The 27,910-nt window shown below is 30.7% G+C and overlaps 3 protein-coding genes across 7 annotated transcripts; all 3 read right to left on the reverse strand.

The window, feature by feature from the left end:
- Positions 1–618: 618 nt before the first annotated feature.
- On the reverse strand, positions 619–7,036 carry LOC126661560 (homeobox-leucine zipper protein ATHB-8). The gene is made up of 19 exons (XM_050355418.2): positions 6,479–7,036; positions 6,021–6,255; positions 5,760–5,919; positions 5,471–5,580; positions 5,174–5,264; positions 4,519–4,614; positions 4,315–4,428; positions 4,138–4,221; positions 3,887–4,042; positions 3,723–3,797; positions 3,471–3,577; positions 3,197–3,389; positions 2,769–2,954; positions 2,550–2,627; positions 2,085–2,219; positions 1,643–1,968; positions 1,418–1,517; positions 1,163–1,312; positions 619–852 (listed from the first exon to the last, which is right to left on the reverse strand). The coding sequence occupies exons 2-19, from the start codon at positions 6,242–6,244 to the stop codon at positions 706–708; spliced, it is 2,532 nt and encodes an 843-aa protein (XP_050211375.1). The 5' UTR covers positions 6,245–6,255; positions 6,479–7,036; the 3' UTR covers positions 619–705.
- Positions 7,037–16,581: 9,545 nt separating this feature from the next.
- Positions 16,582–17,565, reverse strand: LOC126674236 (uncharacterized). The gene is made up of 3 exons (XM_050368655.1): positions 17,540–17,565; positions 17,468–17,477; positions 16,582–17,367 (listed from the first exon to the last, which is right to left on the reverse strand). The coding sequence occupies exons 1-3, from the start codon at positions 17,563–17,565 to the stop codon at positions 16,582–16,584; spliced, it is 822 nt and encodes a 273-aa protein (XP_050224612.1).
- A 5,204-nt stretch (positions 17,566–22,769) lies between these two features.
- LOC126675475 (uncharacterized) lies at positions 22,770–27,141 on the reverse strand. 5 transcript variants are annotated; one of them, XM_050370228.2, is made up of 7 exons: positions 26,881–27,140; positions 26,699–26,754; positions 26,490–26,613; positions 26,290–26,396; positions 26,094–26,163; positions 25,892–26,010; positions 22,770–23,047 (listed from the first exon to the last, which is right to left on the reverse strand). In XM_050370228.2, the coding sequence occupies exons 1-6, from the start codon at positions 26,954–26,956 to the stop codon at positions 25,931–25,933; spliced, it is 513 nt and encodes a 170-aa protein (XP_050226185.1). In that variant the 5' UTR covers positions 26,957–27,140; the 3' UTR covers positions 22,770–23,047; positions 25,892–25,930. The 5 variants fall into 5 exon arrangements, with proteins under 5 accessions (XP_050226185.1, XP_050226180.1, XP_050226190.1 ...); XM_050370223.2 differs by having other exon boundaries at positions 25,900–26,010; positions 26,881–27,139; XM_050370233.2 differs by lacking the exon at positions 22,770–23,047 and adding an exon at positions 24,354–24,639 and having other exon boundaries at positions 25,900–26,010.
- Between the last annotated feature and the right edge of the window lie 769 nt (positions 27,142–27,910).

Below are 27,910 nucleotides of genomic sequence, written 5' to 3' on the forward strand. Positions count from 1 at the left end.
TTGAACAAAGTGAAAGGGCGAGACCGTGAGATATGCAAAGTAGGGGTGTGCAGAAATATAATACGACTATAAAATTGAACCGAATCGAATCAAAATTGTAATTATCATTCAATTGTTTAATAAATATAGTTTGGTCCAGTTGTTGTTGTATAGACGTTTGATGTTTGATTTTCCGTTCGGTTTGGGCATTTTAAGAACCAAAAAAACTAAAAAAATGAATAATTTTACTTTAAAAATGTTCTTTTGAAAAAAGTAATATAATTACGTACGCTAATATTTTTTTGTCTTTATGTTTTAATTATAGTTGACATATAAATTAATAAATTTCATACAATATTAAGAATACGCCAATTAATATATATATATATATATATATATATATATATATATATATATATATAAATTAATTTTATAATAAAAAACATTAAAATTAAAATAAATGGTTTTTAATTGAACTGAACTTTTTATTTCGGAGCGATGTAATCCAAATTTTTAGTTCGACTAATTTGAAAATTTAACAAATTTTGATAGGTCAGTTTCGGCTGATTCTAAACCGAACCAACCGACTAAATAATTGCTGAGTGGTGGTGATTCATTAGTAAAGCATAAAGCAGGAAATATCAAAAGAAGAGCATATTATAAAAATAAAGATTGTTTATAATCTAATGTTGTCTGTCTGCATTTAATTTGAACTAGTATTCAGTTTTAGACAAAAGACCAATTAATGAACATAAAGCAAAAGCAGTGAGCTGTTTCTTCTTCATTTAAAACCTTCCATGCCACTGCTCTCTCATATGATACTGGTCTTCCCATACTTGACAAGCAGATACCACCCTCAAGCCACATAAACCCCTGCAATATTATTTCGACGAGCATAAAATACCTTTACTATAAACTGAAAACTCGCTATGTAGCTCGTATATGTAAATGTTAAAACAGAAAATGCAGAAATTGAATATTTTTAACAAATATAAGTTATAAATATAGAATTTCGGAGTTTCAGAAGTGTTTCCGGAAATGGAAATGTCAAAACATAGGATTTGAGAAGTTTTCATGCAACATCGACAACTACAGGTTAAGGATAGTGTAATGAAGATCCTCTTTTTTTGCTTGTTATTTCTATCGCGTTATGAGTTATGTTGAGTGATATTTATTACTATACCTGCTGCATTATCTGTGGAAACTCTGAGCACAAAGTCTTCCTTCCATTGTCATCAAATATTTTTTCCAGTGTGATGTCCTGAAGCGCAACCAAAGTTGTCTCGAGCATGTCGAGTCCTGCCTGATTTGCAAATGTAAATACAGGAAGAGCCTGCATTCAAAATTGGATAGGTTACTGTACTGTTCAGGATATTGTCATTTTTTCTTGATATAAACTAAATTATATGACGATCTTAAAATTATACAAACAAAATACCTTCAAAGAACAGCACATAACCGCATCCGTGTGATGCCATAGTGATTTCAGAACAGATTCACTTCCTTCATTTTTGAGTAGTTCCACACCTAGATAGCACCTGTAAGAGTATAAATTAGTTTGAATTCAATAACTGAGAACTTTTTTTGATTGTTGTCACTATTTCTACTGATCCTATGGATCGTACGTAAAAGAAATGCAAGTTAAAGGAATCACAAAACATACCGATAGCTTTGGCATATCCAACGTGCAAGCGTGTGAGCTTCCGGAGTGCCAGGAGGTGGCCGGAGACAAGGGTTAGAGCCAAAACCAGATGGAGAGAGGGCCAGTGCCACCCTCTGAACGGATGCTATAACACTACGAACATATTGCCGAGCCATGGAAGCCACATTTTCTTGAAGGTGGATTTCAAAAGCAAATTGGAATGCTATTGTCATTACTGATTTTGTGCTCCCACAATGGCCTAATAGATCACCAGAGGCTTTGTTTCCAGCAGGTCCAACTTCGAGAGCAGAGGCGAGGTCAAGTGTACGGTTTGGACTAGTGGCATCCTACATAACGTCGATTTCCAGAAATTATAAGAGCATTTTAATGATTTATGATCAAGGGGAAATTATTTAGTATCAAATATTTATTTTACTTGCATTATGCTTGTTTCCATACTTACCATTTTTGAATCAAGAGGAATGATGCGGAAGCCGGATGGAATAATAGGCGCATCATCAGAAAAAGAAGCATCAATGGGAGCAAATACAAGTTCAGCGCAGGTCCCAACAGAATTCTCGTCTACTCCACTGCAAAGCTGAGGATTTTGCAAGTAGGACGTTAGAAATTAAAAACAAATATGGATTCAAAATACTTGATAAGTTATAAAAAAAAACTATGTAGAATGGACACGGATACGGGGAAACATGACACTTGGACATGGACAGGGTGAAAGAGTGTTAATTTAAGGCTTCAAATGTTAAACATAAAGTTCCGCAACGTTTCGGACAGATTTCCAAAATGGGAAACATTGATTGAAGGAAGTGTCCTTGCTATTCAGAAATAAACACTAATTTGGTTAAGGTTAATCTTGAGAATCCGCTGGCCTTGACAAGATACAACTAATGAAATAAGCTGTTGCACTTACTTGCAAGAGGAAGATGTCACCAGGCATAATCATATCGTCCCGGTAGCCCATATTTTCAAGTTTAATTACCTCCATAAACTGCAATGGAACATGCAGATGTTATCATTAAATTCATGGCATAAAGTAATCACATGTTGCAAGGATAATTTATAATCAGATTGATGAGAAAGAAAGGAGAAACAGTTGGATGTCATCATAGTGCAACACTAAATTACTCACCTCTTCATGCTCAATTGTGTGAGCCAGGGGAAGAATAACCTGACCCCCGAAACCTCCAGCTCGAGCCACTGGCAAGGTACAGGGACCAGCTTTCACAGCAGCGGAAGCATAAGCATCAATACCACTATCTGCCCATTCTGATCGATGTTCACGCAAGAATCTGAGAAGTATTGCTGGAGGAACATTCTATACAAAAGAACAGAAAGCAAATGTTTGTAAAACTAAGTTATTTATTTCTATAACAAAAAATGATGGTACAACGGAAAAACTAAGTTATTTCTATAACAAAAAATGAGTGTACAACGAAAAGCAGAAGGTCAGCAACAACTAAAACATATCAAGTCCAGGAATATCATATAAAATATAATAGATTATGTAGAATTTTAGCTGACGTATTGCAGATTAGCAATATACTTAAAAATCCTTACTTGTAACAACATCGATGCCTTTGCACAAAGCACTCCATTGCTCATAGATGGAAATCCACCAGCATATGTTATATTCAGACCCATCATTTTGCTGGGAGATGAGTTGACAAGAACCGTAACGTCATCTATGCCATCACTTTCCAGCATAGACCACCCCTCATCAGTAAACCCATTAACAGCTTCGTTAAAGCCTCTGCAGCATTGAGTCAATAAGATCACCAGGTAGAATTGTATAATATTCAGAATTTCAAAGTGGAAGATTTAAAACTCATACTTGCTCAATCTCTGACTAAGTGCACGTAAAGCAGCTGGTCTTCTTCCCCAACCAGAGACATTTGGCTGAGAAATTTCTTGAGAAATCTGTCTTAGATGTCTTAAAGCCTGCGTTTAGAGAAAGCGTTGTTAGAATTGAAGAGCGTATTTTTCATAACTATTTTAAGTGTTCACTCTCACTGACGTCAATGTTTTCAATTCATTATAGAGGTAGAAAAATATTATGAAAGAGATAAACATAGAAAAGGCTAACCGCCATTGTTGTCTTCTGAGCTAGCAATGTTGATGACTCATAAAGGGGGCGCAACACTTCAGGTACACTCCATGGCTACAAAAAAATTATAAACATATCAATATACTTGCATAACCAAGCAAAGCATAATAAATTTCACATTATGTAAGAATGTATAAATATACCTCTAAGTCCATGTGGTCAACTATATGAATAATTGATCCACCTCCTTCACAAGGTCTAATCAGATACCCACTGGGCAGCAGTTCTGCTCTCACAAAATGCTGAGTAGGTGGCATACTGGGACCGTTCTGGGTATTGTTAAGTGATCTCTCACAAACCTTATAGCAAAAGCATCAACCATATTAAGTTTCATGGATATTTTTAACAAGCTTCACATAACAAAAAAAAGGAGATTCACAAGAAAAAATTATACCACAAGACTACCATCCTCCAAAACAGAGGTATAACGAAGTAACCAGAAGTCACGAGCTGGAGCCAAAGTCGTAGGCGCATAGAGCTAGGAAGAAAAAAGAAACAAAAATTAACACAATAAAGCAGATATTGCACTTAAGAAACTACAGATGAATGAAAACTGGCAGTTAACCCATACCTGCATGTAAATCAATTCAATAGTTCCACCATTTCCAGTGGACAATGCATTTAGAACATCCACAGCTCGGCAATCACGAAACCATGATGGCCGATCTTTGAGGATTTCCGCAACCTAGACAGTTTAGCAACAAAAATGTTTATAAACCAAATCTAAGACTCAAAATTTTACAGATGCACAATACCAAGCGGAGTTAGAACTTACTCTAGTGGGTTCTAGACCCACAAGGCCGCATGCACGTGCTGCCACACCAGGGCAACCATGAGAAATAGCAACGATTCCAATGGAATCCGGACCAGGCTGCAGAAGTAAATAATAAAAATATTGAATTAGAGAAGTAAAAATCTCGCTAGCTGTTACCTTAAAACATTAAATTGAAAGCACTGTCTTGGAGTAGCTGGGAAGCATTAGGAATAAATTAAAAAGCAGACAAGGGACATCATTGTACTCTGCTTATAATGCTTGAACAGGAAGAAATGATAATTTGCAGAAACTATTTTTCCCTCATTAAAGCAAGTATAGTACAAGTCGTGCAATAATTTGGCATCCGCTTTAGGATGAGTCAAAACATTTGTACAATGTGATAAGGACATTGCTTAGAAGTATAGCAAGGTTTTGTCCCTTATTCTTTTATGAATTAAGATTAAACAGAACACATTATACTCGATGAAAGATTGACGATTAATAGGCGGTGTGGGCTAGTGGTGGAAACTCTCTTCCATGTCAACCAGCAAGAATCTTCATCACTCGACTCTTTAGGTATATGCATGTATTTGGCTCCACCACTTAACTCCACAAAAAGTAAATAAAAGCTGTTCATCGCAAAAAAAAAAAAAAAGTTTGATGAAAAGCTAGAAACCTTCATCCCAGGCATTTGGACCCACTCCACAGCAGTTCCAGTAGCCTTTGAAAGAAACTCTGCTAAAGTCTCCTCTGCAATGGACAAAAGTCTGGAAAAAGAAGAGATAGAAACAAAGAATAAGCTCTTAAGCCAAAGCCATACAATACAACAAGAAAATTGTACAAATCGAGGCCAGAAAATGACATAACAACAGAGGTATATTGTACAACAAGGGCAATCTGCTCAAGAAAGAGAGTGACATAACATGAACCAAACACTTTTTTTCTGAGGAAAAAGAATCACAAATCCACTAACCCTGCAGGGCTGGCATCCCTTGGTGGATGCTGAGGAGTCAGATGGTGTTGACCGCTAGTCACCACCGATTCACAACTGTTGTTCGTGTCTGTGGTGGCTAGATTGGTGGTCTGCAACAAAGAAAATAGACTTGAATTCCATCCTTTAACATTAAAAACAAGATCTTCAGACATAATTCTCAACAACCAAAATATTTTTGTAGGAGATTACTAGTTAACCCCACCAAGAAACACAATCATTTCTAGCAAATTTCTTTAAAAAGTAGAACAAAATAACAAGTTTTAGTTACATTTTGTGTGTGTTGGCGAAAGTAGCTGTTCTCATAGACCAGCTGAGACACCTGCTTCTGTAACCTATCATTCTCCTCCATTAACAATTTATTCATAGCATTCAACTTCCTATTCACAGCTTGAAGCCGTGAAGCTTCTTTTCTCTGCTTCTCCCTGCATCTACACAACAGAACAACAAAAACAGCACAATTAAAGCTAAAAACTTCACCTTTTTCTAAAACAAATCCCATATTTTATACAAGAAAAAGAGCATACCATACCTTCGATTTTGAAACCAAACTTTGATCTGCTTAGGTTCAATATTAGAGAGAATAGGACACTCTCTAATCAATTGCTGACGGCGCATAGAGCTCGGTTTAGGACAATCATGGTAGAGCCTTTCAAGTGCTTCGACCTGTTCTGGTGTGTATCTAACGTATTTTCCATTGTCCATTGCTATTTTGCTTCCTCCATCTTTACACACTGATGAAGTTACCGCCATCATCCCTACTAGTTCTGCATCATCACATATACTTTTTCAATTCTCCATCAACACAACAGAAATAAAATAAGCGGCAACAAGATATTACTACAACTTAAGCTTAACATATATTATGAAGTTTGAAAACCCCAGCAGAAGAATATAAACTAACGAAATAAAGCTACAAAATTTGGCGTTTTCATGGTGAATAAGTTCTTGAACAGCAAAAAAAGATTGGATATTTTTCTTTTTTTTTACCGTCTGAAGAAAGTTGGCGTAGATCGGGTCGCCTGCCCCTATGGTTTCAAATAAACAACAGCATCAAAAGCCTCAAGAGTTTATGTTCTCCCAGTCCCTTGAAACACAAGCAAGGCAAAAGAAATGAAAATGCAGAGAAGGTGATGGCTTTTGAAGAGAAAAACTGAAGCCCAGTTGAGATAAAACGGTGTAGAAGAGGAGAGTTAATGAAGAAGAAGAATAAAGTTGGAAATTTAGAGAGAAGGTGGTGGTATTGGGATTGGGATAAAAAGAGTTAAAAAGAGAAAAGGAAAAGACCCCATATCCCAGACAGAATATCAGAGCATGTTCTTCCTTTTTATTTTTGTTTTTGTTTATGTGTTCTCATAATAATACTAGTATCACACAGCATCATCATCCATTCATTCTTCTTCTCCTCTCTGTAGAATTACCCATTACAGAGTTTCTTTTTTTAACTTTTGTTTTGGTTTCCTCTTACTTTTCCTGCTTCCTCAATTTTATTTCTTTCTATTTGGGTTTGGCCAAAGTTTTCAACTCTTCCCACTTCAAAACAAAACAAAATCCCACTCTCTCTCTCTCTCTCTCTGTGTTAAGGTGGAGAATTGCTATCTAAATTTTGACTGACAAGCGTGTGTCCACTGTAAACCTCATTGCCCCTTTCCCCATTTCTTTCTTAATTTCTTATGTATGTATTGCCAATTAGGGGTGAGCAAAGCTTTGAAAAAACCGAACCAAACCGAAAATAATATAAATTTTCGGTTATCGGTTAACGGTTCGATTAAGAATTTAAAATTTATACTTTAACCGAACCGACCGAATATTTATAATTTTGAATGCTTATTATGAAAAATAGGGTGATATGTTTTTGAATTTAATTCTTGCTATGGTATGGATTTGTGAGAAAATGCTTGATTTCTTTTTAATTTTTATAGAATTCAATTATTTGAATTTGTGAAAAAAATTAATTGATCTTTAAAACATATGTAATTGAAAAAGCCCATAAATAGCCCATTTAACCGAACCGACCGAAAATATATTCGGTCGAAACAGATTCGGTTAATATTCTTTGTTCGTCGGTTCGGTCAAAAATATTACAACATTCGGTTTGGTCGGTTTGGCCATTTTCGGATCGGTTACCGAACCGACCGAATGCTCACCCCTATTGCCAATTACCTTAAATACATTACCTTCCTATTATACCTTATATTTAAGTATTTAAGTATGTAATTTCTATTACTCAAAATATGAATTATAATTACTTTTTTAATTATTTAAATATTGAAAATATGACCAATCGATGTTGATGTGAACATCGGAACTCATATATCTTATCATGTCTTTTTTTCTTTTTATATTTTAGTATTGTACATCAGCGCTGATTGGTCAGAATTTTAATCTATAACGTAACATTTATAAAAATACTAAAATTTTAAATTTTAAAAATAAGCTAATGTTGAATTCACAATATAACTCGGAATTTTATTTATATTTATATTTAGAACATATTGTTTTAAATAAGATATCATATATATTATGAGAACGTTACAAAAAATGATAGAAATGTGCAAAATTTTAAACGCCACCTTGTTAAAAAAAAAGAATGAACTCAACGTCTAAAAGTTTTCACCCAGAATGTAAAAATTCTCGTTTTTTTTCGATATGTATCAGCAATGTACTTTTTGAAGTATCAAATATGTATCTACGATGTATTTTTATAAATAAAAATAACAGCATGAAAATTTCATATTTTGTCTACTTTATATTTGAGATGTATCAGAAATGTATTAAAGATGTCTGAGCGATATAGTTTTTGAGTTATCAAAATAAAAGCGTAAAAAGCAAAAGAAATTTGTTTTTTAGATCAAGATGAAAATTTTTGATCTTAGAGAATGATTTTGAAAATCAAGTGACTTTTTTAGATGGTTTTGTTGTTTTCTATATTGTATTATTAATGTATTGGAGGAGCGATTGGGATTTTGAACTTCTAATTACACATTGCCAATAATGTTTTTTAAAAATAAGTAAAGATGCTTAAAAAAACAGATATCTGGCCTTTAGTAAATTAGCAAACTGCGGTCTTATTAAAAAGGATTATAATCATGTGAATCATTAAAAAGGGTTATAATCATCTGAGTTTTAGGTTACAAGCTTCTAATTAATTTGAAAATTGTCAAATCCCATTTCCTTGTTCATATAGAATTTGCATTTTGCATGCACGGCATTAATGGAAACAATAAAAGAAATTAAGAATTTTGAATGATGAATTCAAGAACAAAGAGGTTGCGTATAGTGAAGTGCGAAGACAAAATCATGAGAATTTCTGCATGCCACCATCACTCTCTAGTCTCCCCGTATACACTATAGACTTATAGTAGTATAATCTTTTTTCTTTTCTTTTTATCATCTTTTTTTGAAACAAAATACATAGTAGTAATATTTGTTTTCTTGGAAAAAATAGGATCATGAGACCAACCCCATTAATTGCAAGCGGAGTAATTCGTATTAGTAATATATGATAAAACAACATTTATTTAATGTAATATTAGAAAATATGGAGGGTGGGAAGGTGATTTTGTCCAAAAATTGGTCAGGACTTAAGATTTTAGATGTGCGGCTCTGTAGAAAATGAAAGAAGGAGAATTCCATTTAAATTTAAAATTTATTAAATATCATATCCAAACAATAAATATCACATTAATTACCAAAGTTTATTTTTTAAATTTTCAAAATTTAATTTTTTGGTCCAATAAAAATTAAAAATTATATTAAAATATAATTTTAAATTTTCTAATTTTCGGTGGTTAAAGTAAAAAAAACAATTTTAAAACTAATAATCATCATAAAGTCAAATAAAGCAAATGGTATAGCACTCATGAGATGAGAGATTGAAAAGATTATATTATTGAGAAAATAGCTAGAATAGCTATGAAATGATGAAATCGGAATATTATTTTAAGAAATAAAAAAGTTTAGTTCAATTTGCAACTATCCATAAAATTTTGGATGTTTTGTACAATTAGGCTTTAAATGTTAGTGACGATTTTGGGACATATTAATGATGTACTAGGGAGGAAATTACTCGTATTAAAATTACCAATCTCCCTAATTGTGCCGCTATTTTTTGGCAGTAATGATGCAATAATAATACGTAATTTTCTTACTCAAATTATTGTATCATTTGAAGTAGTTTATGAATGTATGAAATTCCTTTCAGATTTAGTCACAGGAGAGAGTACTAGGAGTGTAAATGAATCGAGCCGAGCCGAGTTTTAAAATGCTCATATTCGGCTCGTTTAGCAAACGAGTTGTTCATATTCAGTTCATGTTCATTCGAGCTTTAAACGGGGTATTCGTGTTCAATTCGTTTAAATTTTATATTATTCATGTTCAGCTCGTATTCATTCGTTTATCCGTTAAACGAAAAAGCTCGCGAACGAGTTCGATAAGTACTAAACGAGCTCGCTCTCAACAAGCTCGCGAACGAGCTCGACGAGCACTAAACGAGGTCGTTCGCGAGCATGTTCATTTAGCAGCGAAACGAACTAACGAGTTCGGCTCGTTTATCCATTAAACGAACACGAATACGGACTGAATAAATTATAAAAAAACAATATCCAATAATAATTTTTTCCAAACACATACTAAAGTACAATTGATAAATCCAACAAAAAAATTATTCAAACAAAAACAACAAAAATGTAAGCAACATAAAATTCTAAAAACAAATAAAACAACTAATTGTCCAAAGATGTTAGGTTATAAATTTCTCATATCAAAACTATTTAAACCATGTAATTTTAAAATTGTAAAAGATATTTATATAAATTAATTTAATAAATTAGTTCGCGAACACCTAATCGAGTTTCTAAACGAGCTTGTTCACGAACTCTTATTTGAACTTGTTCACGAACTCTAATTCGAGCTAGTTCACGAACTTAGTAGTAGGCGGAGTAACATGTCTAAACTCTTCTGCATAAAATAGCTCATATGAAAATTGGCTTAACATATAATTTGACTCTTGAACTTGTACTTTTTTACGTATCTAACCCCTAAATTCAACTGAATCTCTGAACTTGTTAAATAATCTTTTTGACCCTTGAACTTAATAAATAAATTAATGTTGAACCCTTGACACTTGAAACAGAGAGAGTCGATATTTACTTATTTGTCAAGTACAGGGGTTAAATAGGATTATTTAACAAGTTCAGAAGTTTGATAGATTAGACGTTAAGATAAAAAGGTATAAATTTAGGGGTCAAACCATATATTAAACCTTTGAAAAATAGTGTTTTTTTTCTTTAAATCATCATATATTCAACCATTATATTGGATGTCGACTAATTCGAATTCTAATTGAACATTGATCACATAAATAAAAAAAGCTATTAAATTTTAGCCTTAAATTCTTTTGAGAGTACTTTTTAGTTTGGCCTAATTACTTAAAAAAACCCCACCTTAAAACAATTTTTCGTTTATACCCTGACCTAGGAAAAAGTTCATTTTTACCCTTTTTTTGATTTTTCGTTTTCAATTGTACCCCAAAATTTTATTTTTTGGCAATTTATTAATTAAAGGATGAAAACATTAAAAATAATTAAATAGAAGGGTTATGTCATCTTTTTTTTATTTGAAAAAATACAAATAAGTTAAAAAAATGAACGATTATTTTAAACTTTTTCTAAATAAAAAAAATTCAATTTAATGCTTTAGGGTAGAGTTGAAAATGAAAAATCAAAAAAAGGGTACAAATGAACTTTTTTTCTAGATCATGGTATAAACGAAAAAATATTACAAGGTGAGATTTTTTAAAGTAATTAGGCCTTTTAGTTTTTATTTACTATAAGAACCCTAAAAAGGAATCCATCTTTACTTTCACAAACCTTCAATTTTCTTTTAGAGAAGACAAAAATGAGTCAATGTACTTTAACCTCTCTAAAATATTCAAGTCCTCATTACTTAAAAGGGTCAATCCATTCAAATTCAATCACCACCCATTTGAGAGAGGAAAAACTCAAGAGACCCTAAATTTATTCATGGGTTAATAGGAGATTTAATATTGTTATATTATTTTTATCATTTAAACTAATATATTAGTTCAATTTTTTTGCTCCAATTGGCTAAAATTAAAAAAAAAATTAGTTAAAGTTATAAAAAAACAAAACATTCATGTCAGCATAAATTTTTGACAATCGAAATTATGTGAGATTAAACACATACTATTAAATTAATTGGGTATAGCCAGTTAAAAGCAATATGGATTAAAACTAATTTAAAATTTTATTTAAGATTTAAAAATTTAATTATTTTAGTCAATTAGATATGTCAAAATGGATCATAATACGGCATCTGATTCGCCAAACATGTAAAGTTGATGAATCTGGGTTGAATCTCAGCGGATTTGTGTTGAAAACGTGTCAACCCGTTTATAAAACTAATAAATGGGTTGTATTACGGGTTAACTGTCAAATCCATCAAACCCGTTTATAAATATACTACTTATAATAATATACAAATATACAAATTATAATCTTATAAAATATACAACCATTTTATTAGATAGAATAAACGTAATTATAATAACATTTTATATAATTTAAATATATCGATAAGTTTGATGTTAAAATTATATTTTATATATTTCAAATATTTTGACGCATTAAATGAGTCGTGTTAATAGTATTTTGATATTAATCGTATATCTTAACGTATTAATCGTATCATATCATGCTATTCGTTTTAAATTTGTGACGTGTTAGGATTATTTGTTTTTTTGATAAGATTAGCTAAATTGATGGAATTCGTGTTAATCCTAATCGTATCAATAGAATGAAAGGACACGAGGACACGAACACAATCCGCCAATCCATGTTGAGATTCCTGAATAGACCTTTGTTTATTTTGTTTGTGATAAATATTGTGCAAAGTGTGATCGGAAGAAAAATAGCAAATGGCAGACCAACTCTAGTGGTTTGATCCTTTACCATTCCGCATCCAAAGATGGACCTTTTTTACATATTATAAGTAGAATTACTTTAACCTTTTCTATGTTTTCAAATTCAAAGACTCGTAGTCATTTGAATCTAATTACCCATTTTATACACTATTAATTATTCTTCATTATACATTATCAAAAGTTTCTTGTTCTAATCTCAAATTTCTACGACACATTCCTGACGCTCAGTCTATACGTTATTCATAATCAAAAAAATTAAAGATTTAAAAATATAAAATACTATTATAATATCTAATTAATGAGACCCATGAATAAAATATGGTTTCCATTTAGGTACAAAGAACATGACTAATTGACGTACTGATAATACTCCTACGATTAGATTAATATTGAGAGAAATATGCTCAAGCAATTAATTTATTTATATGGGATAAACTCCAACTGTGATTCATATTCTAATTAAACTTACTAATGTGATTTACTTCACAATCAAGAAATTCATCATTTATTTGGATACCACTATAATTCATATTCTAACTAAATTAAAAATTAATTAGAAAACATTATGAAAATCCTAATTTTAAAGAAAGTAAAACAAATCCTGAAAATATGAATATCAACAATACTAAAAGTTTATAATTTGTTATACTTTAGTATTAGTTTAATGGTGTAATATAAAATGAATTATACTAATTGTGATGGTTAAATAAAGGCGATTTACCAAATCACAATCGTGAACATATAATAAGACAGTTTAATTAGGAAAAGAGTTGGAAAAGTAACATCAATGGCCTAACTCAAAAGATAAATGTGAATTGTTTATTATATTAAAGAAAAAGTTAATTAGTGTCTAATTTCCTTTTATTGATGATACTTTGTTAGATTAATATGTCAACGGCAGTCACAAAGGCATCGGCTGGTAAAAGTAATAACATACCCCGCCACTCCCGCTTCTTGCATTGTAATTCGTGCCACCTCCACCTCCACCACCGCACCAACTGCTTAACAAGCATGATACCTATAATCATTTGAGGCTCGGCTTATATTGAAGTCGAAGCTTTGAATGTTGAACACGAGCTCGGTTTATTTAAATTTTACTATATTCATATTCGATTCAAGTTTAAACGGACTTTGTTTGTTTAGATGCTAAAAAACGTTAACGGCGAATTTGTTTATTTTAGGTGTTAAATAATTTAAACTCGTGCTCGTTTAGTATTTACATGAAAAAATATCATTTGTTATCTAATTAAATGAACATAAATTAAAGTCGTTTAGCATCTAAACAAACTAACATGAACTAGGTTTGATAAATTAGTCAAAATTTATATAGTTACAATCAAAACTATACATTTACTTACATATGAGTTAGTTCACCAGCTCTTAATCGAGATCATATAGAAGTCAACTGACGAGTTCATAATCAAATTATATATGAGCTCGTTCGTAAGCTCATAATCGAATCAACTTGCAAGCTCGTATGTAAAATATTTATGAATATAAACGAGTCGGACACCGTTAAATTTAAAATTAATTTGTTCAAACAAGCTAACATAAATTAAATTTAAAACTTATTCTTCAAACTAACAAATAAGTTCAAGCCGAGTTCTGATAGATTTGAACATTAAGTCGCTTGTAAGTTTGTGGTTGAATGTTTAATATATGAATAAATTGTTGAGATAATAAAGTAATGAAATATTAATATTAGTAATATAAGAAAATGTACTTAATTTTGTTTTTTAGAGTTTTTTTTTTTTTTTTTTAGAGTTAGGAGATAGAACTTGCGGGTGAATAGAAACTAATTATATTTTTATATTATCTAAAATAGAAAAGGAGTTAGAGATAACCTAACACTATAATATCACCTTATTCTTTTAATTTTTTACTGACAATGATTTATTGCTTTAATAATTTTATACATAAAAATATTAAAGTTATTTATTATTTTGAAATTTAGTTATTTGATAAAATATTTGTTATCTATCAATAATAATAAATAAATTTTATAAAAATATATAGAATGCAAAAATTAAGAAAGATATAATGGACGACCTCTCTCTTTCATTATTTATCAATAATAATAAGTAAATAAATTTAATTTTATAGAAAATAAAATTAATTATAAAAATATAATTTAGAAACACATCTGACATGCAATTAGACATTTGATAAAATAGGGTCGTCCAGTTTCTATAGAACCTATCACTAAAATTCCCCTAGAGGGGGGATAGGGATAAACGGAACGAAAAGGATTTTTCATGAGATGAAAAATGAAAATTATTCATTTTTATGTAGTCGTCATTTGTCATTTTAATTTATCTTTCTTACATGACCATAGAATTAAGTGTAGGTATTTTTGAAAAAAAAAAAAACAGAAGCAAGTGTAGGTATTTAATTTATCATTTTAGTAAGTGAAATTTGAAATCAGTTGAATACACAAAAAAATATTTTTGTTTAAGTTTTTGTTAAAATATTTGATATTTAATGGCCAAGACCTTTTCATAAATACACAAGATCAGCAGTTCGAATTTCGATTTTCACAGACCGTGGTGGATTGTCTGTTTAGAATATATATTATAATGGTATTAATTAATTTTCATTAATTTCCGGTATCACGTAATCTAATGTAATTTTATTTTTATAAAAAAAATATAATTAATAAGTAATAAAATTATTGAAAATAATATATTGATTAAGAAGAAGGGGGAGACAGGTATGTGAATAATGTGTTTTAGGTTTTGTATAACTTGTGCTCAACGCCAGCATGAGGAAACCATATATTTTGTGGGGACCATTTTATGTGGGTCGTTCTAAATAGTGTGGTCCCCGCACGCGTGAGCACTTTTACAACGTGCAGAAGCTGGCCAGCTAATCTCAGGGGTATGTTTGTAACGTTCTTTTCTTTTCATATTAGTATTATTATTATTGCAAATTAATATGTCGAGTTTCATGTTTCTATAGACATTAACTTAAAACCGACGCCAAATCCTATAGTATCATTAATAGCAGTATTAATATTTCATCTCTAATTTACTAAAGGCGATGCTACGCTGATAATAGATGCTATGAACTTGAACTCAAAGCTCGATTTAGACCGCGAAGTTATCATCCAAGACTGTAGGAACCTGTGTTTGACGAAAAATTCTTTTTAATTTTTAATTTGTTAAAAGAATTTGTAATTGGGCGGCACATTTTATGGCCAAACAACCTCTTAGAGATATAATTTTTTGTAATGATTCTCTAACTCAATAATTATGGCTCGTTTCGAGACTCTAGTAGTCGTTTTCATCAATGAAAATTTTACATCTTTCCGACAAAATAATAATTAAATACCATGTTTTAAAATATTCCGCCATAATAATTTGTTTATTTTATTATATTTTCTTAATTATTATTAGTACTAATAAAAATATATTCTAAACGTTCTAAAATATAGATAAATTAATATTTTAATTTAAATAGTTAAATTGAAAGATTTAATTTATTAATTTAAATTATATTTTTAAAATATATCTTTAATATCTCAAAAATATTTCACATTTTTAAAATATTTAAATAGTTAAAGTAAGAATGTAACGATTTATATTTTAAGAAATATTTAATTTAATTAATGTTGTAATTTTTATTATCAAATAGATTTTCTGTATATTGGATAGAAATAGCAATGAATTTGGACCAATAACTATAGAACGCGAGTCAAAATCTTTGGGCGTGTCCTCTCTTGCAACAAATACTAGTAAGAAATAACGAAAGACATTCTGTTGTTGTTGGGATTTTCATCGGGAAGCGTGACTTTTTGTTACGTCAACGGAACGGACTCTTTTTTTGTTGGCCTCCATTTGCCGTCCAACTACTTTACTGTGACACCTGACACGACGTCGCTCTGTCTCTTCATTTTTCTTATTTCACTCTGTCCGTAGGTGTGCTTTCTTTTCTACTTTTACATCTTTTTGTTTGAATCTTTCTTTCTGGCCAAATTAGACCTTCCCTTCTATTTTCGAAATGCATTTTATGGGAGTGAAATCTACATGTTTATTTAAATTATACCCACATCTGTTTTTTATCTGGTACAAATGATTTTTTTTTTTTTTTTTTTGTCAAAGGCTAAATTTTATATATCAAAAGTGTAAAGAGTACAAGATTAAATGGCACCTCAACAATTTTGAGTGAGCCATTCTAAAACAGAATGATGAGAACTGCAAAAGCAGTCATCGACCAGGGCTTTTTTAGCCACCAAATGGGCTACCCAATTACATTTGCGGTTAACATATTGAAACCTAATTTCCGTTAACCGGGAAACTAAGCTTAGTATGTCTTCCAATACTACTCCGGCATCTCTATCAGTGCTAGAGGAGGAATTGACGGCATTAATGAGAACCTGACAGTCTCCTTCAAAGATTAGTCGACTCTCTGTAATAGACAACACCTCCTCCATTGATGTCCGAAGCGCCAATGCTTCTATAACCATAGGTTCAATTATGCCCATAAAACGTCGAGCCCCAGCCAAGATAAAATTACCTGCAAAATCACTGACCACAAAACCAATAGCACCTGTCCGTAGGTTCATATCAATAGCACCATCAAAATTAACTTTATGAAACCCTATCGGTGGAGGTACCCATACAGGTGGATTAGTTTGCACAGTTGAGCGAGTACTCGACATGCCATCCAAATTAGATCTCTTATGTAAAGCTGCTATATACTCTTGATTTTGCATGGCTGCCTTGCTAACTATTAATGAAGTAGGCATATGATTTCGATTAAACACTACCTCGTTGCGTGCTTTCCAAATTTGCCAGAGTAAAAAAATGCATAGAACAAATTCTTTCTTTGCATTTCTGAGTTGCTGCAAGTCATTTACTAGAGCATTCCACCACTCTATTAATGAATCCTGGGGAAGTTGATCTGAATGAAGACCAAATTTTGATTCAAACCAAACCTGATAATCAGTAAAGGAGTAAATCATTATCAAAATTCTGATCAATATGTAAAAAATAACATATTAATAACATTAACATAATATACAAACTGACAAAAACCTTATTTACTCTGCATTACATACAGCAATATAGGAGTTGATTACATCAACTCCTATTTATTTTATTACATACAGCAATATAGGAGATGGGTAAATCATTTCAACTAAGTGTATTGATATCGTATACAATTTCATATATTACATCTACCTTTATTACCTTTTTTGTCATTGGTAACTTTTGGCGTAGTATATTCAGATTTGAATTGGTATGTTTTCTTTTCCTTTAGTTTTTACATATACATTTGCTTATCAGTATGTACTAAGCACACAAAGTGTTGGATAAAATGCCTAAACTGGTTCCCTTCTTAGTTGTTCTAATTCCTATTGTTTTAAGAAAAAATTCGTTTATTTTATGTTTATTTTCTTTTTATATTTATGTTATTTTCGATAAATACATTGTATACAATAATGTATTTAATAATGTAAACATATATTATTCTTTAAAATTACTGTCTTGATTTGAAACTGGCAATTCGATGGTACATATATTGCTTCAATGTAGTGAAGAGTAGTTTCTCCTAATTAAAATTATAAGATTTAACTTAGTTTATTTATGCATATTTACTTTATATTTTGCTGAAAATGGTTATTATCTTATTATTATTAGGGGAGAGTTCATATTGTTGATTGATTCTAAGTCTACTGGGTTTAAATTTTAGCAAAATTTTATATCGTCAAAGAGCTTTACATGTTAAAAATATGAGTTCATATAATAACAAAGACATATTATATTAAGGAAAAGCTGATATACACCAAAATTCCAAAAGACAAGAGATGAATTGGATTTAGTACATTATAATGAACAGAGGTGAAATAAGTTTAATCCAATTGGATACCTTGTTCATATATTAGTGTGCAAAATTTAACTTTTAAGCGTTAATATCTGTTATCCTAATCATGTTTATAGCTAAGCAAGAGTATACCTTTTCCCAGCAAATGATCTACAGGGGATATTTCTCCCTCTAGATATTCCAACAAAGATATTCCAATCAGGTTTGTGGACCAATTGGTTGATTAATGTTTGTTCTTTAAAGTATGTGATATTATATTTATGCTAATCGTGCTCTGTGCAATTGATCATATGTGTAGTATAGTTACTTATGATTGAAAAAAAAAAAAAAAAAAAAAAAAAAAAAAAAGGTACAAATGATTGAAAAATTAAAATATACTTGTTTTTTTTATAAATAAAAATTATATTAAAAACAATAAGGTGTGGGAAAACCAAAAATTTTATCATTTTGCATAAAAAGTAGCACACTTAAAATGGCTCACTAGAAGTTAAGGAATAGAGAAATGGCAAACAATCACAGATCAGAGTACAAGATACAATACGGAGTTCTAGAAAAATTCAAATTCGAATGGTAAAAACTCTTATTACAAACTTTATAATGAAAAACTGCCTTAGAGAAAGCAGTTAAAAATAATTAGTGTGATAATTAGTAAAATTAGGGCAGGTATTTAACAGCACCCCCTTTTAATGGTGTTTGGAGTAAAAGAGGAAACATGGTCCTAAACGGAAAAACAAAGAAGAATAGTGGAGGGGGGCACGCCAAGCACAAGGTAATGGGAGTGAGCAAAGAGTGTCTCGGCGGCTCAGGGAGAGACTGTGAGGCTGAGCGTGGCCCGACAAACCCAACCCCGGTCCCCACATTGCGGCGGGGAAATAGAGAATCCCCTCTGCTCCCATTTTTATTTTTTATATATAGAATGATGATGAGTTGCCACTGTAACATCACCATTTTCATTTCTTATGCACTAAACTATTTTCTCGAGAAAATTTTAATTCAAAGCCAGAATATTCGACGGCGGCACTTTAATGTGACACAAATCTGGGTTTTCCAAGAAAGTTGTATGGTGGTGCCTGTGGGACCATTTTCCACGTTTAATCCCTACAGACGCCTTTACTCACTATTTGTTGGGTTAATGTTAAAAAAAATTACGAACTTTACACGTTTTCTCATTTTAATTACGAAGTTTAAATTTTCTCATTTTTATACACGAACTACCACTTTTTCCCAAATTCATACACGGTGCTGAGGTGGCCACTCATTCATAGTGTAAAATGACCTCCACCTCATCGAATTAAACCAATGGAGCCGTGACACCTCAGCGCCGTGCATGAATTTGAGAAAAAGTGGTAGTTCGTCTATGAAAATGAAGAAAATTTAAAGTGCGTGATTAAAATGAAAAAATATGTAAAGTTCGTGAATTTTTATGACATTACCCCCTATTTGTTTGGCTATTAGTTGGGTTCTTCATCTTCTACTTTTATTTTCAAAAACTAAATCAATATATTTTTAATTTTATAGACATTAATTTCGTCATGAAAATAAAATACATGTACTCCACTTGTTGTTAATACAATTAAAAAAAATATTTATTTTTTTTATTTTTTTTAAATTGAGTCTCTATACTTTAATTTTGGTTGAAAGTAAATTGTTTCTTTCGATCTGGCCTTGTGACGGTGTATAAAAATTAAATATATAAAAATATGAGAATTTAAATAAAAAAGGTTCAATCATCGGTCAGAAATTAAGACTCCATCAATTACTGATATTTTTTAATCCATGTGCAATTCATAAAATGTCAAAAAATTCTATAATTATATGAAGGAGGAAATATATATTATTTTCAAAAATTTATTTTCAAAAAAATTCAAAAAGTTAAAAAAAATCATATTCTTCTCGTCTTTTGGTTCTCATTTCCAGATATATACATCGGTTCAAATCCAATCAAATCAAATTTTTTACTACTTAAGTAAAACTAAAATGTTATGGATTTAGATTTTTTTAAACCGTATTGGACCGTTTGTTGCGATCAGGTTTTTAGATTTGGTTATTTTGTTTCGGTTTGCGTTATAATTTATTTTAAAACATTATGTCCCAAACTGAATCGAACTAAATCTTTTTGTATTTTATAAACTGAACTGAAAATTTAAGGATTAAAGCTTTCTAAACCAAATCGGAACTATAGGTTCGGTCTGATTTCTTAGTTAGCATTTCAGTTTGGTTTATATTAAACTTAGATGCAAAAAATGTAGTATTATCCAAAACCAAATTGAAATTGTTGGCATATTTAATATGGTATTGTAGAATAATATAGTCTTTTCCTTTATTGTTTAGTTTTGTTTATATTAAGACCTCTTATGTTATTTTAGGGTTTAAAACTTTCTCTTCTATTGTTAGCCTCTATTCCTTTGTATCTCATTATTCTATTTAATTAATGATTTCGGATTCTTCCATTAATGTTATCATAAATAACCAAAGGCCTCCTAAGTAAAATATGATTCAATGCCGATAAAATTTTGCGTAAAAGATTATCACAAAATCATCATATATGTACCTGATTTAATGGTAGGTTGTTTAATTATAGTGTCGCAATGATTCTGTTTGGAATCAATTACTCTTCTTCATTTAAAAAGTTCATATAAGTTGCTGTAAACTAAAATCTACTTGCTCAATTTCAAAATTAATTTCTAGACTTGTGCTCTAAGACATTCAAAGATTAGCCTTATATTATTTTGGAGTTTAGCAGATTAATATAAGCTTCGTGGGTTATCAAAGCATTAGATTTACAAACACTAAGCATTCTTCTCATATGTTCTTTTAAATGGTCGATAAATCACTCCTGATGCTAATAATTGTGTTACTTTGCACAAAAATTTATGAATAGCTCAGTAGTTCAAATTGCAACTCACTACTGCCACAGGTTGCAAACTTCAGAGCTCATTTACTAACTACTTCCACCGGTACATAAATATTTTAAGTTGTCACTTTTATTAAATTCTTCATATTAAGTAGTACTAGTAATGTTTTTATTGTTCTTTTTAACATTACTAAAAGGAGATAAATTTGGAAAAAATAGCAATAGATGGTTTGTTGATATTTTGAAGTGATAAATATCAGTACAAAGTAAAAAAATTCTTAAAACAACAAATATTATGGATCAGAGAAAATATACCGAACAGATGTTTTATATCTTTTTTTTTATTATTTTCGAAAAACTTCTGAAATTTAGTATTTATATATTTTCACATTAAAAGAATTATCTTATCATTTTTTTTATTTTAACATTTCATGTTTCCGCATATATATTTCATAACTTACCTAAGAGTAACTCTAAATATATATTATTACGGTAATTTTATCATATAAATTCACCAACTTTCCACGTTCTCACAATTTAATCATAACTTAAAACATCTCAAATTTACACCGACTTTTATTTTATGACAAATTGATACTCTCGGTTTACATGCAAATTAACTTTGCTCAGGTGTGAGCTAAAAAATGATTTCATCAACAAATTTCACCGGAGAATGGGTGCCACTTTATTATAAGTTGATGTATCGATTTGATCTAAAATGAAATTTGAGTATATTTGAGACGTTTTATATATCATGATTAAATTGAGAAAAACGTGTATAGTTGGTACGTAACAGGGGTGAAACTAAGAGTATATAGTGGTGGACTATTGTCCAATTTACAATTTTAATTCCTTTTTGAAAATATTAATTTAAAATTAAATAATTAGTTTTTCCATTTTAAAATTTATACTGATGCTCACCTTATTTCATATTTTGCCTATTTTGCCCACCTTGTAAACTTTTCATACAATCTTGTCCACCTTATAAAAAAATTATGGAACAGCCGGTTGGTGAATTCATATAACATTAACCTAGAGACGTAAATGAGTTGGGCTACTCATGAATTACTCGAGATCGACTCGATAAAAACTCGAATTTGGCTTGAAATATTCGAGTGAAACACGAGTATTAATTACCGACACTCATGAGACTCGCGAGTCTAACATGCCTCTTATAAATAAATTTTTTTATTATATTAACTTTTTATATCTTCAAATTTAAGTATGTATCTAAAATTGGTTAAATTTCAAATCTTTTAGTAAAAATTAATATGTTTATTTTAATTATTATTTTTATTTTTATTAAACTCAAATCTAGCTCAAGTAGCACAAATATTAATCGCGCTTGAGCTCGAGCTCGAAGTGGAGCCAATATAATACATTCCAGCTCGAAATTGAACTAACTCGGGCTCGACCCACCCGTTCATGGAGAGCTCAACAGCTGTGGAGTAACTACTTGTCGACCATACTTTTTCGTTGGCTTGGTGTGCTCATAAAAGAATCTAGCTAGCTCGTGTACAGAGGCAGGTCTTTCATGGTTGTACTACGTAGGTAAATTAGGTATAAACCTATGCCTAATCTGAAAGTGGGCTAAGGCCAGCCCAGAACTATCAAAATGTCAGAGTCTAAGATTTACTGGAGTGGTCAAAATCAGGAAATTGAAGCAGATGTGACTTGCTACTATTCATCAATACTGTGCCGTACAACACACTTAAATTAGCTGATGAACTGTAAAAATGATGAAATGCCATCTTTCCCGGTAAAAAAATACAGCAAAAATGAGTTTAGCGGTTAAAATTAGTATTTTTTTTTAAACCCAACAGGTCCAGCTGCTAAATATATGCTGCCGATCATGATTTTCGATATTCAGTATCTATTTTGCATGTAGATATGCAACAAGATGCCGATCAAGTTCAAAATGCTTCGAGAGAAATTTCTGCAAAACAAAGAAGTCAAAATTTAATAGGAATGAATTTAAATCAGCTTGAAAATTTTATCTGGATCATGAATTGTACATATAATACTCAATGAATCCAATTTTTTTTTAATTTCCATTGATGTTTTGATTTTTTTTTTTCAATTTTATTGATTGTCTTACTTTTTAAAACTAAAAAATTATATTAAAAAAATTAAAACAATAATATATAATAGAATAAATACATTTATTAAGTCATTAAATGTATAATTTTTATTTATACTTGCATAAAAAATAAATTAAAAAAACTAAAATATAATATAATTTTATTAATTAATCTCTTTAATTTAGTTGACTAACACCAAAATGAACAAAATGATTAAAATATTAATGGAAACGAAACTCTTGAATAATACCAGTTGATTTTAAAGCAAGAGAGACGCAAATGAAAATTATGCTAAATATAAAAAGTGTCAAAATAATTTGCTCTAATATTAATAATAAAATACTATTTAGAGAATTCCACATATATGATACAGGATTATTTAATGTAAGAATTCAAAGAGTCTTGCTTGAGATGGAGAAGAAACTAATATAAAATGCTACTGGCCGTCAAAAAAGTTTTCAATGTATAATGTTATGAACAACTAATAATCACCTATGACTCCTGACTTTTAAATCTGTAATCACTAAACTCCTTGATCTTTGTGGCGGCGCTCGCTAAGCCCTTAAAATAAAAAATCGGCGATTGTTTTCCCAAAAATGATGCCATAACAGCGATTTTTTCATATCAAAACAAATAAAACATGTCCCCATATTATGTGTTAGCTAACACCTCACCACAATCCCCAAATACACCAAAAATTTATTAAAAAAAAAACAGGTCAAATAGGTCGAAAGAGACGGCCGGAAAAAAATTTCGACCGTGGAGGTCGCAGCTGCGGGTGTTGGTGGCCGGAGAACGGTGGAGTGATGGATGGAGGTTAGAGGTGGAGTGGTTTGGTTGGAATTAATTGAGTTGGGTTTGACTGGGTTAGGTTGGGTTTTTTAATTTTTTAATTTTTTTTAATTGAATTTTGGGTATTTAAATTTGTGATGAGACGTCAGCTGACATAAGGGCAGATTTTGGTTGTCTGTCATGAAAACATTGATACCACGTCACCATTTTAAAAACAAATCGACGATTTTTGGTATCATGGAGTTTAGCGAACGCCGCCACAAAAATCGGAGGGTTAAGCGATCGTTTTTAAATATGAGGGAGTTTAGAAATTACAGACCCAAAAATCATGGGTCATGTGTGATATTAGCCGTTACGGACACACCTTCAAAGATTTTAATAAAATCTTTATAAGACAAATGATTAAAAACATTTTTTATTTTTCACGTTTAATACTCTATACAAACCACTTGTTGTACGGTGTCAAACTAATCTATCTTGTGTTAATCTTTGAGGTAAAGGTATTGACAAGATGAGCTCAGCATCGTCTTCTACAAACAACCTTCCGAGCAGCTCGTCGTTCCATTCAATACCATTCAATCTCAAAAGCCCAGTTGGGTCCAAATTATTTAACATTCTATTCTGTGGATTGGGCCATGCGTATTGAGCTCAAATTCTAGAAAAAAATACCACAAAATCGCTCAAAACAAAACCAGTTTGAAGTTCTACAATGCACTTTAATCTCAACAAAAATAAAAACATTGTTCTTCTTTACGTTTTTTATTTTTACCTACAAAAGATATGTCATAGATACATATCAAATACATCAAAAATATATAATTGATACATCTTTGATATTAAACGTATAAAGTGAAATCTTTTAGATACACTAGCTTTTTCAGATTTAAAATGAAAAAATAAAATTTTAAAAAATTGACTGACTTTAGACTATCTTTGTATTTTATTTTATTTTCAAATTTTATAATTTGTTGAAATGCAAGTTGTTACTATTTATTATTATAATTATTATTTTTACCTAAATCAGATTTGTATGCATCACATTTATAAGATCTATCACTCTTAAATCATAAAAAAAAATTGATAAAAAAATTAGCTGTATAACTAAGCAATTGAAAAGGCATATAGCTCAACCTCTATTTATAACCTCTGCTGGACATTATATTCAGTTTCAAAAATAAAAATGTGTATTCAACCCAAACACATCAATCAAACCATCTTAATCGGATTGAATCGAAAACAGTATCAGCATTAAGAATCTAATCTATACAAGACTTGTCAAACTAAGTTTCTTTGATAATTAAACTACTTATTCAATCAATTAATCAAATTAGTTGATCTAATTATCAAATTACCTACCAAAGACACACTTGGGTATCAACAAGCTCAAAGATTAATTAGATTTAAACAATTAACCAATAACGAAAAGCTAACAGTTTAGTTATTAACTTCAGTTCACGGTTCAATTAACCAAAATGCATGAGCAATGATATCCATAAGAACAGTGTCTTACACAATACTTGCAAAAAACATCCCTTGCTCATTCGATGGGGTTAAAATAATACAGATTCTATTTCTTTCATGGCTTTTTCATAAAATAATACAGATTCTATTTCTTTCACAGCTTTTTCATGTCAATGAAAACTCCCATGATTAATTTTATTATTTTCTAGAACAAACTTGCTGAAACAGTTGCAAGTTTATCAGTATCTACAAAGGGTGAAATAGAAAAGAAAAATTCCATTTACCCGGTTAATGTATTCTCTAATTCTACAGCTCAAATTTTAAAAACCTAAAGCTTCATTGAAAAATTAGGGAAGTCGCACTCATTCTCAAATCTATAATTCCCAAGGCATAAAAAGATAGAAAGCAATTTGAGATAGTAAGGAAAAGAAAGGTTGGTTTATTACCCACTAACCTGGAAGTAAAGTTGATGTTCCAAGAAACTGTTAATAAGCTTTCTTGGGAGGAGACATATTACCAATTAGAGAAATTACAGTGCCGATAATAATTATCTGCAGCAAAGATCCTGTAAAAACAACAAACAAGAAGATTAAGATAGGACTACACTAGAAATAGAATGTCTAGAGTTAAAAAGATATTTGATTTTACCAAATAGAAGAAGTAGAGTTTTTACAAGTTCAAACTTTTTCTTATCCCAGTCCTTCGGATTCCAAATAACCTATTCAGAAAATTCAAATAGTTACGATGAGAGTTTGATGGGAATTGCCATCCGAGAGTATTCAAAGGTTTCATTCTTAGTCAATCGGATTTCTAACATGCACATTGGATATATACCATTACATACCACTAAAGAGGAATTGCTGGTAATGGCAGAATATATTGAGAGAAGTAATACAATAGACGATATGTAGATGTAAAATCTCAATAAACCAACTCGACTACGTCTTCGGCCTTTAGCACACAAGGAAAAAAAAGAGCAGCATTAAGCATGAGATTAAAATCAAAAAATCAGGAAAATTAGAGAGCAAGAATTTGGTCAATAACCTAATTCCCCAATCAAAAGAGAAAGCAATCCAGTCATGGAAGATGAAACGGCCAATTTGCTCACAGTCTTTTCATTTGTAATCAACAATACAATGCATATTAACCCTATCAACTGAATCAAACCCTACATTGAAAATCCAAACCCTAATTAAAGAGTGATTGTGAAGTTAAAGTATTGTTAACTCCTGATGAGAATAGAGAGAACGTACCTGAGTAAGAAACAGTGTAAATAGACGAGATTTTGCTTTAGCTACCTTTGTGTAGCCTAAAATTGCAAATTATCAAAAACATAAATTGAATTGAATAGCATATAAACAAGAAAAACTCTCTAAAAGCCCTAATCATTTCTTATAATCAGAAGGAAATGGAAGAGGAAGCGGATGACAATTACGGGAATCGATGACCATCCGGTACGAGAAATCATTGCCGTCCGTTCCAGACGGCCTCCCTGATTTTCTTTGTTGCATATCACTGTTTTTCTTCAATCTTCTTCTTTTGCGCTGCTACTACTCTACTGTTTGTCTGAGATCTCAAATAAAGCAAGCAATGCTAAACAAAACGGCTCTCCTTTTGGCTTTGGTACGACGTGCCGTTAGCCTACATGAAAATCATACTCTCAATTCAAGGGTTACACAACACAAAGGATCATCTTTTTCCGGCCACCAACTCAATCCATTGCTAACGGTTTTCGGTCGTTAAAAATTGTTGAATATTTTATTAAATTTTTTTATTTAGTTTAATTAATTTTGTGGAATTAAAACGGTAAAGTTGAATAAAAGTTGACGTGAAATTTAGTAATTTATAAAATACTTTTTAGGAAATATGGTTTTATTGTTGAAATTTAAACATTGAGGACTATTTAGAATATGAATTAAAATATAAAGTATCGATTTTAACTTTTTTCCAATGAAAAAAGGCCAATTTAATACTTATAGGGTGTAATTGAAAGTTAAAAGTGATAATTTGGGTGCTATTTGATGATTTTGAAAGGTGAGGATGCAAACGAAGGGGGGTTGAAAGGTGAAGGATTTTTCAAGGATTAAGCCAAGAATAAAGTTTGATAACTAAATATAAAAAATAAAAAGTTCAGTGACCCTTAAAATTAATTATCTTTAATTTGGCACATAATATAAAAAAACCATAAAAGTTTAATTTGCCCCTTGAATTTGACGTAAAAGATCAATTAAAAATAAAATTATTCTTTGAGAAAAATACTATGAAGTTGACATTTTGCCTCGTTTTACCTACGTATATAAGTTGTCAAAAAATAATGAATGCATTATATATAAATTGGAGATGATGTATCAAACTATTATTAGACAATTTAAAGTTAGAAGTGGTAAAACGAATAAAAAATAACAAGTAGTAATTTTTTATCTCAAAACTCTAAAAATACTCCACGATGTTATTAGTTACAAGTG

This window comes from Mercurialis annua, linkage group LG1-X, assembly GCF_937616625.2.
Source record: "Mercurialis annua linkage group LG1-X, ddMerAnnu1.2, whole genome shotgun sequence".
Lineage (NCBI taxonomy): Eukaryota > Viridiplantae > Streptophyta > Magnoliopsida > Malpighiales > Euphorbiaceae > Mercurialis > Mercurialis annua.

Bases quoted from the DNA above. Each gene is read 5' to 3' on its own strand.
- LOC126675475 (XM_050370228.2), bottom strand. From the start codon at position 26,956: ATGCAACAAAGAAAATCAGGGAGGCCGTCTGGAACGGACGGCAATGAT. The intron at 26,614-26,698 runs GTACGTTCTCTC...TTTTCAATGTAG, and splicing joins TTACACTGTTTCTTACTCAG to GGTTTGATTCAGTTGATAGG. The intron at 26,164-26,289 runs GTATGTAATGGT...TTTTCTGAATAG, and splicing joins CCAGCAATTCCTCTTTAGTG to GTTATTTGGAATCCGAAGGA.
- LOC126661560 (XM_050355418.2), bottom strand. From the start codon at position 6,244: ATGATGGCGGTAACTTCATCAGTGTGTAAAGATGGAGGAAGCAAAATA. The intron at 4,222-4,314 runs GTATGGGTTAAC...TTTTCTTCCTAG, and splicing joins TTGAATTGATTTACATGCAG to CTCTATGCGCCTACGACTTT. The intron at 3,578-3,722 runs GTTAGCCTTTTC...CTCTAAACGCAG, and splicing joins CTCAGAAGACAACAATGGCG to GCTTTAAGACATCTAAGACA.
- LOC126674236 (XM_050368655.1), bottom strand. From the start codon at position 17,565: ATGATTTACCCATCTCCTATATTGCT.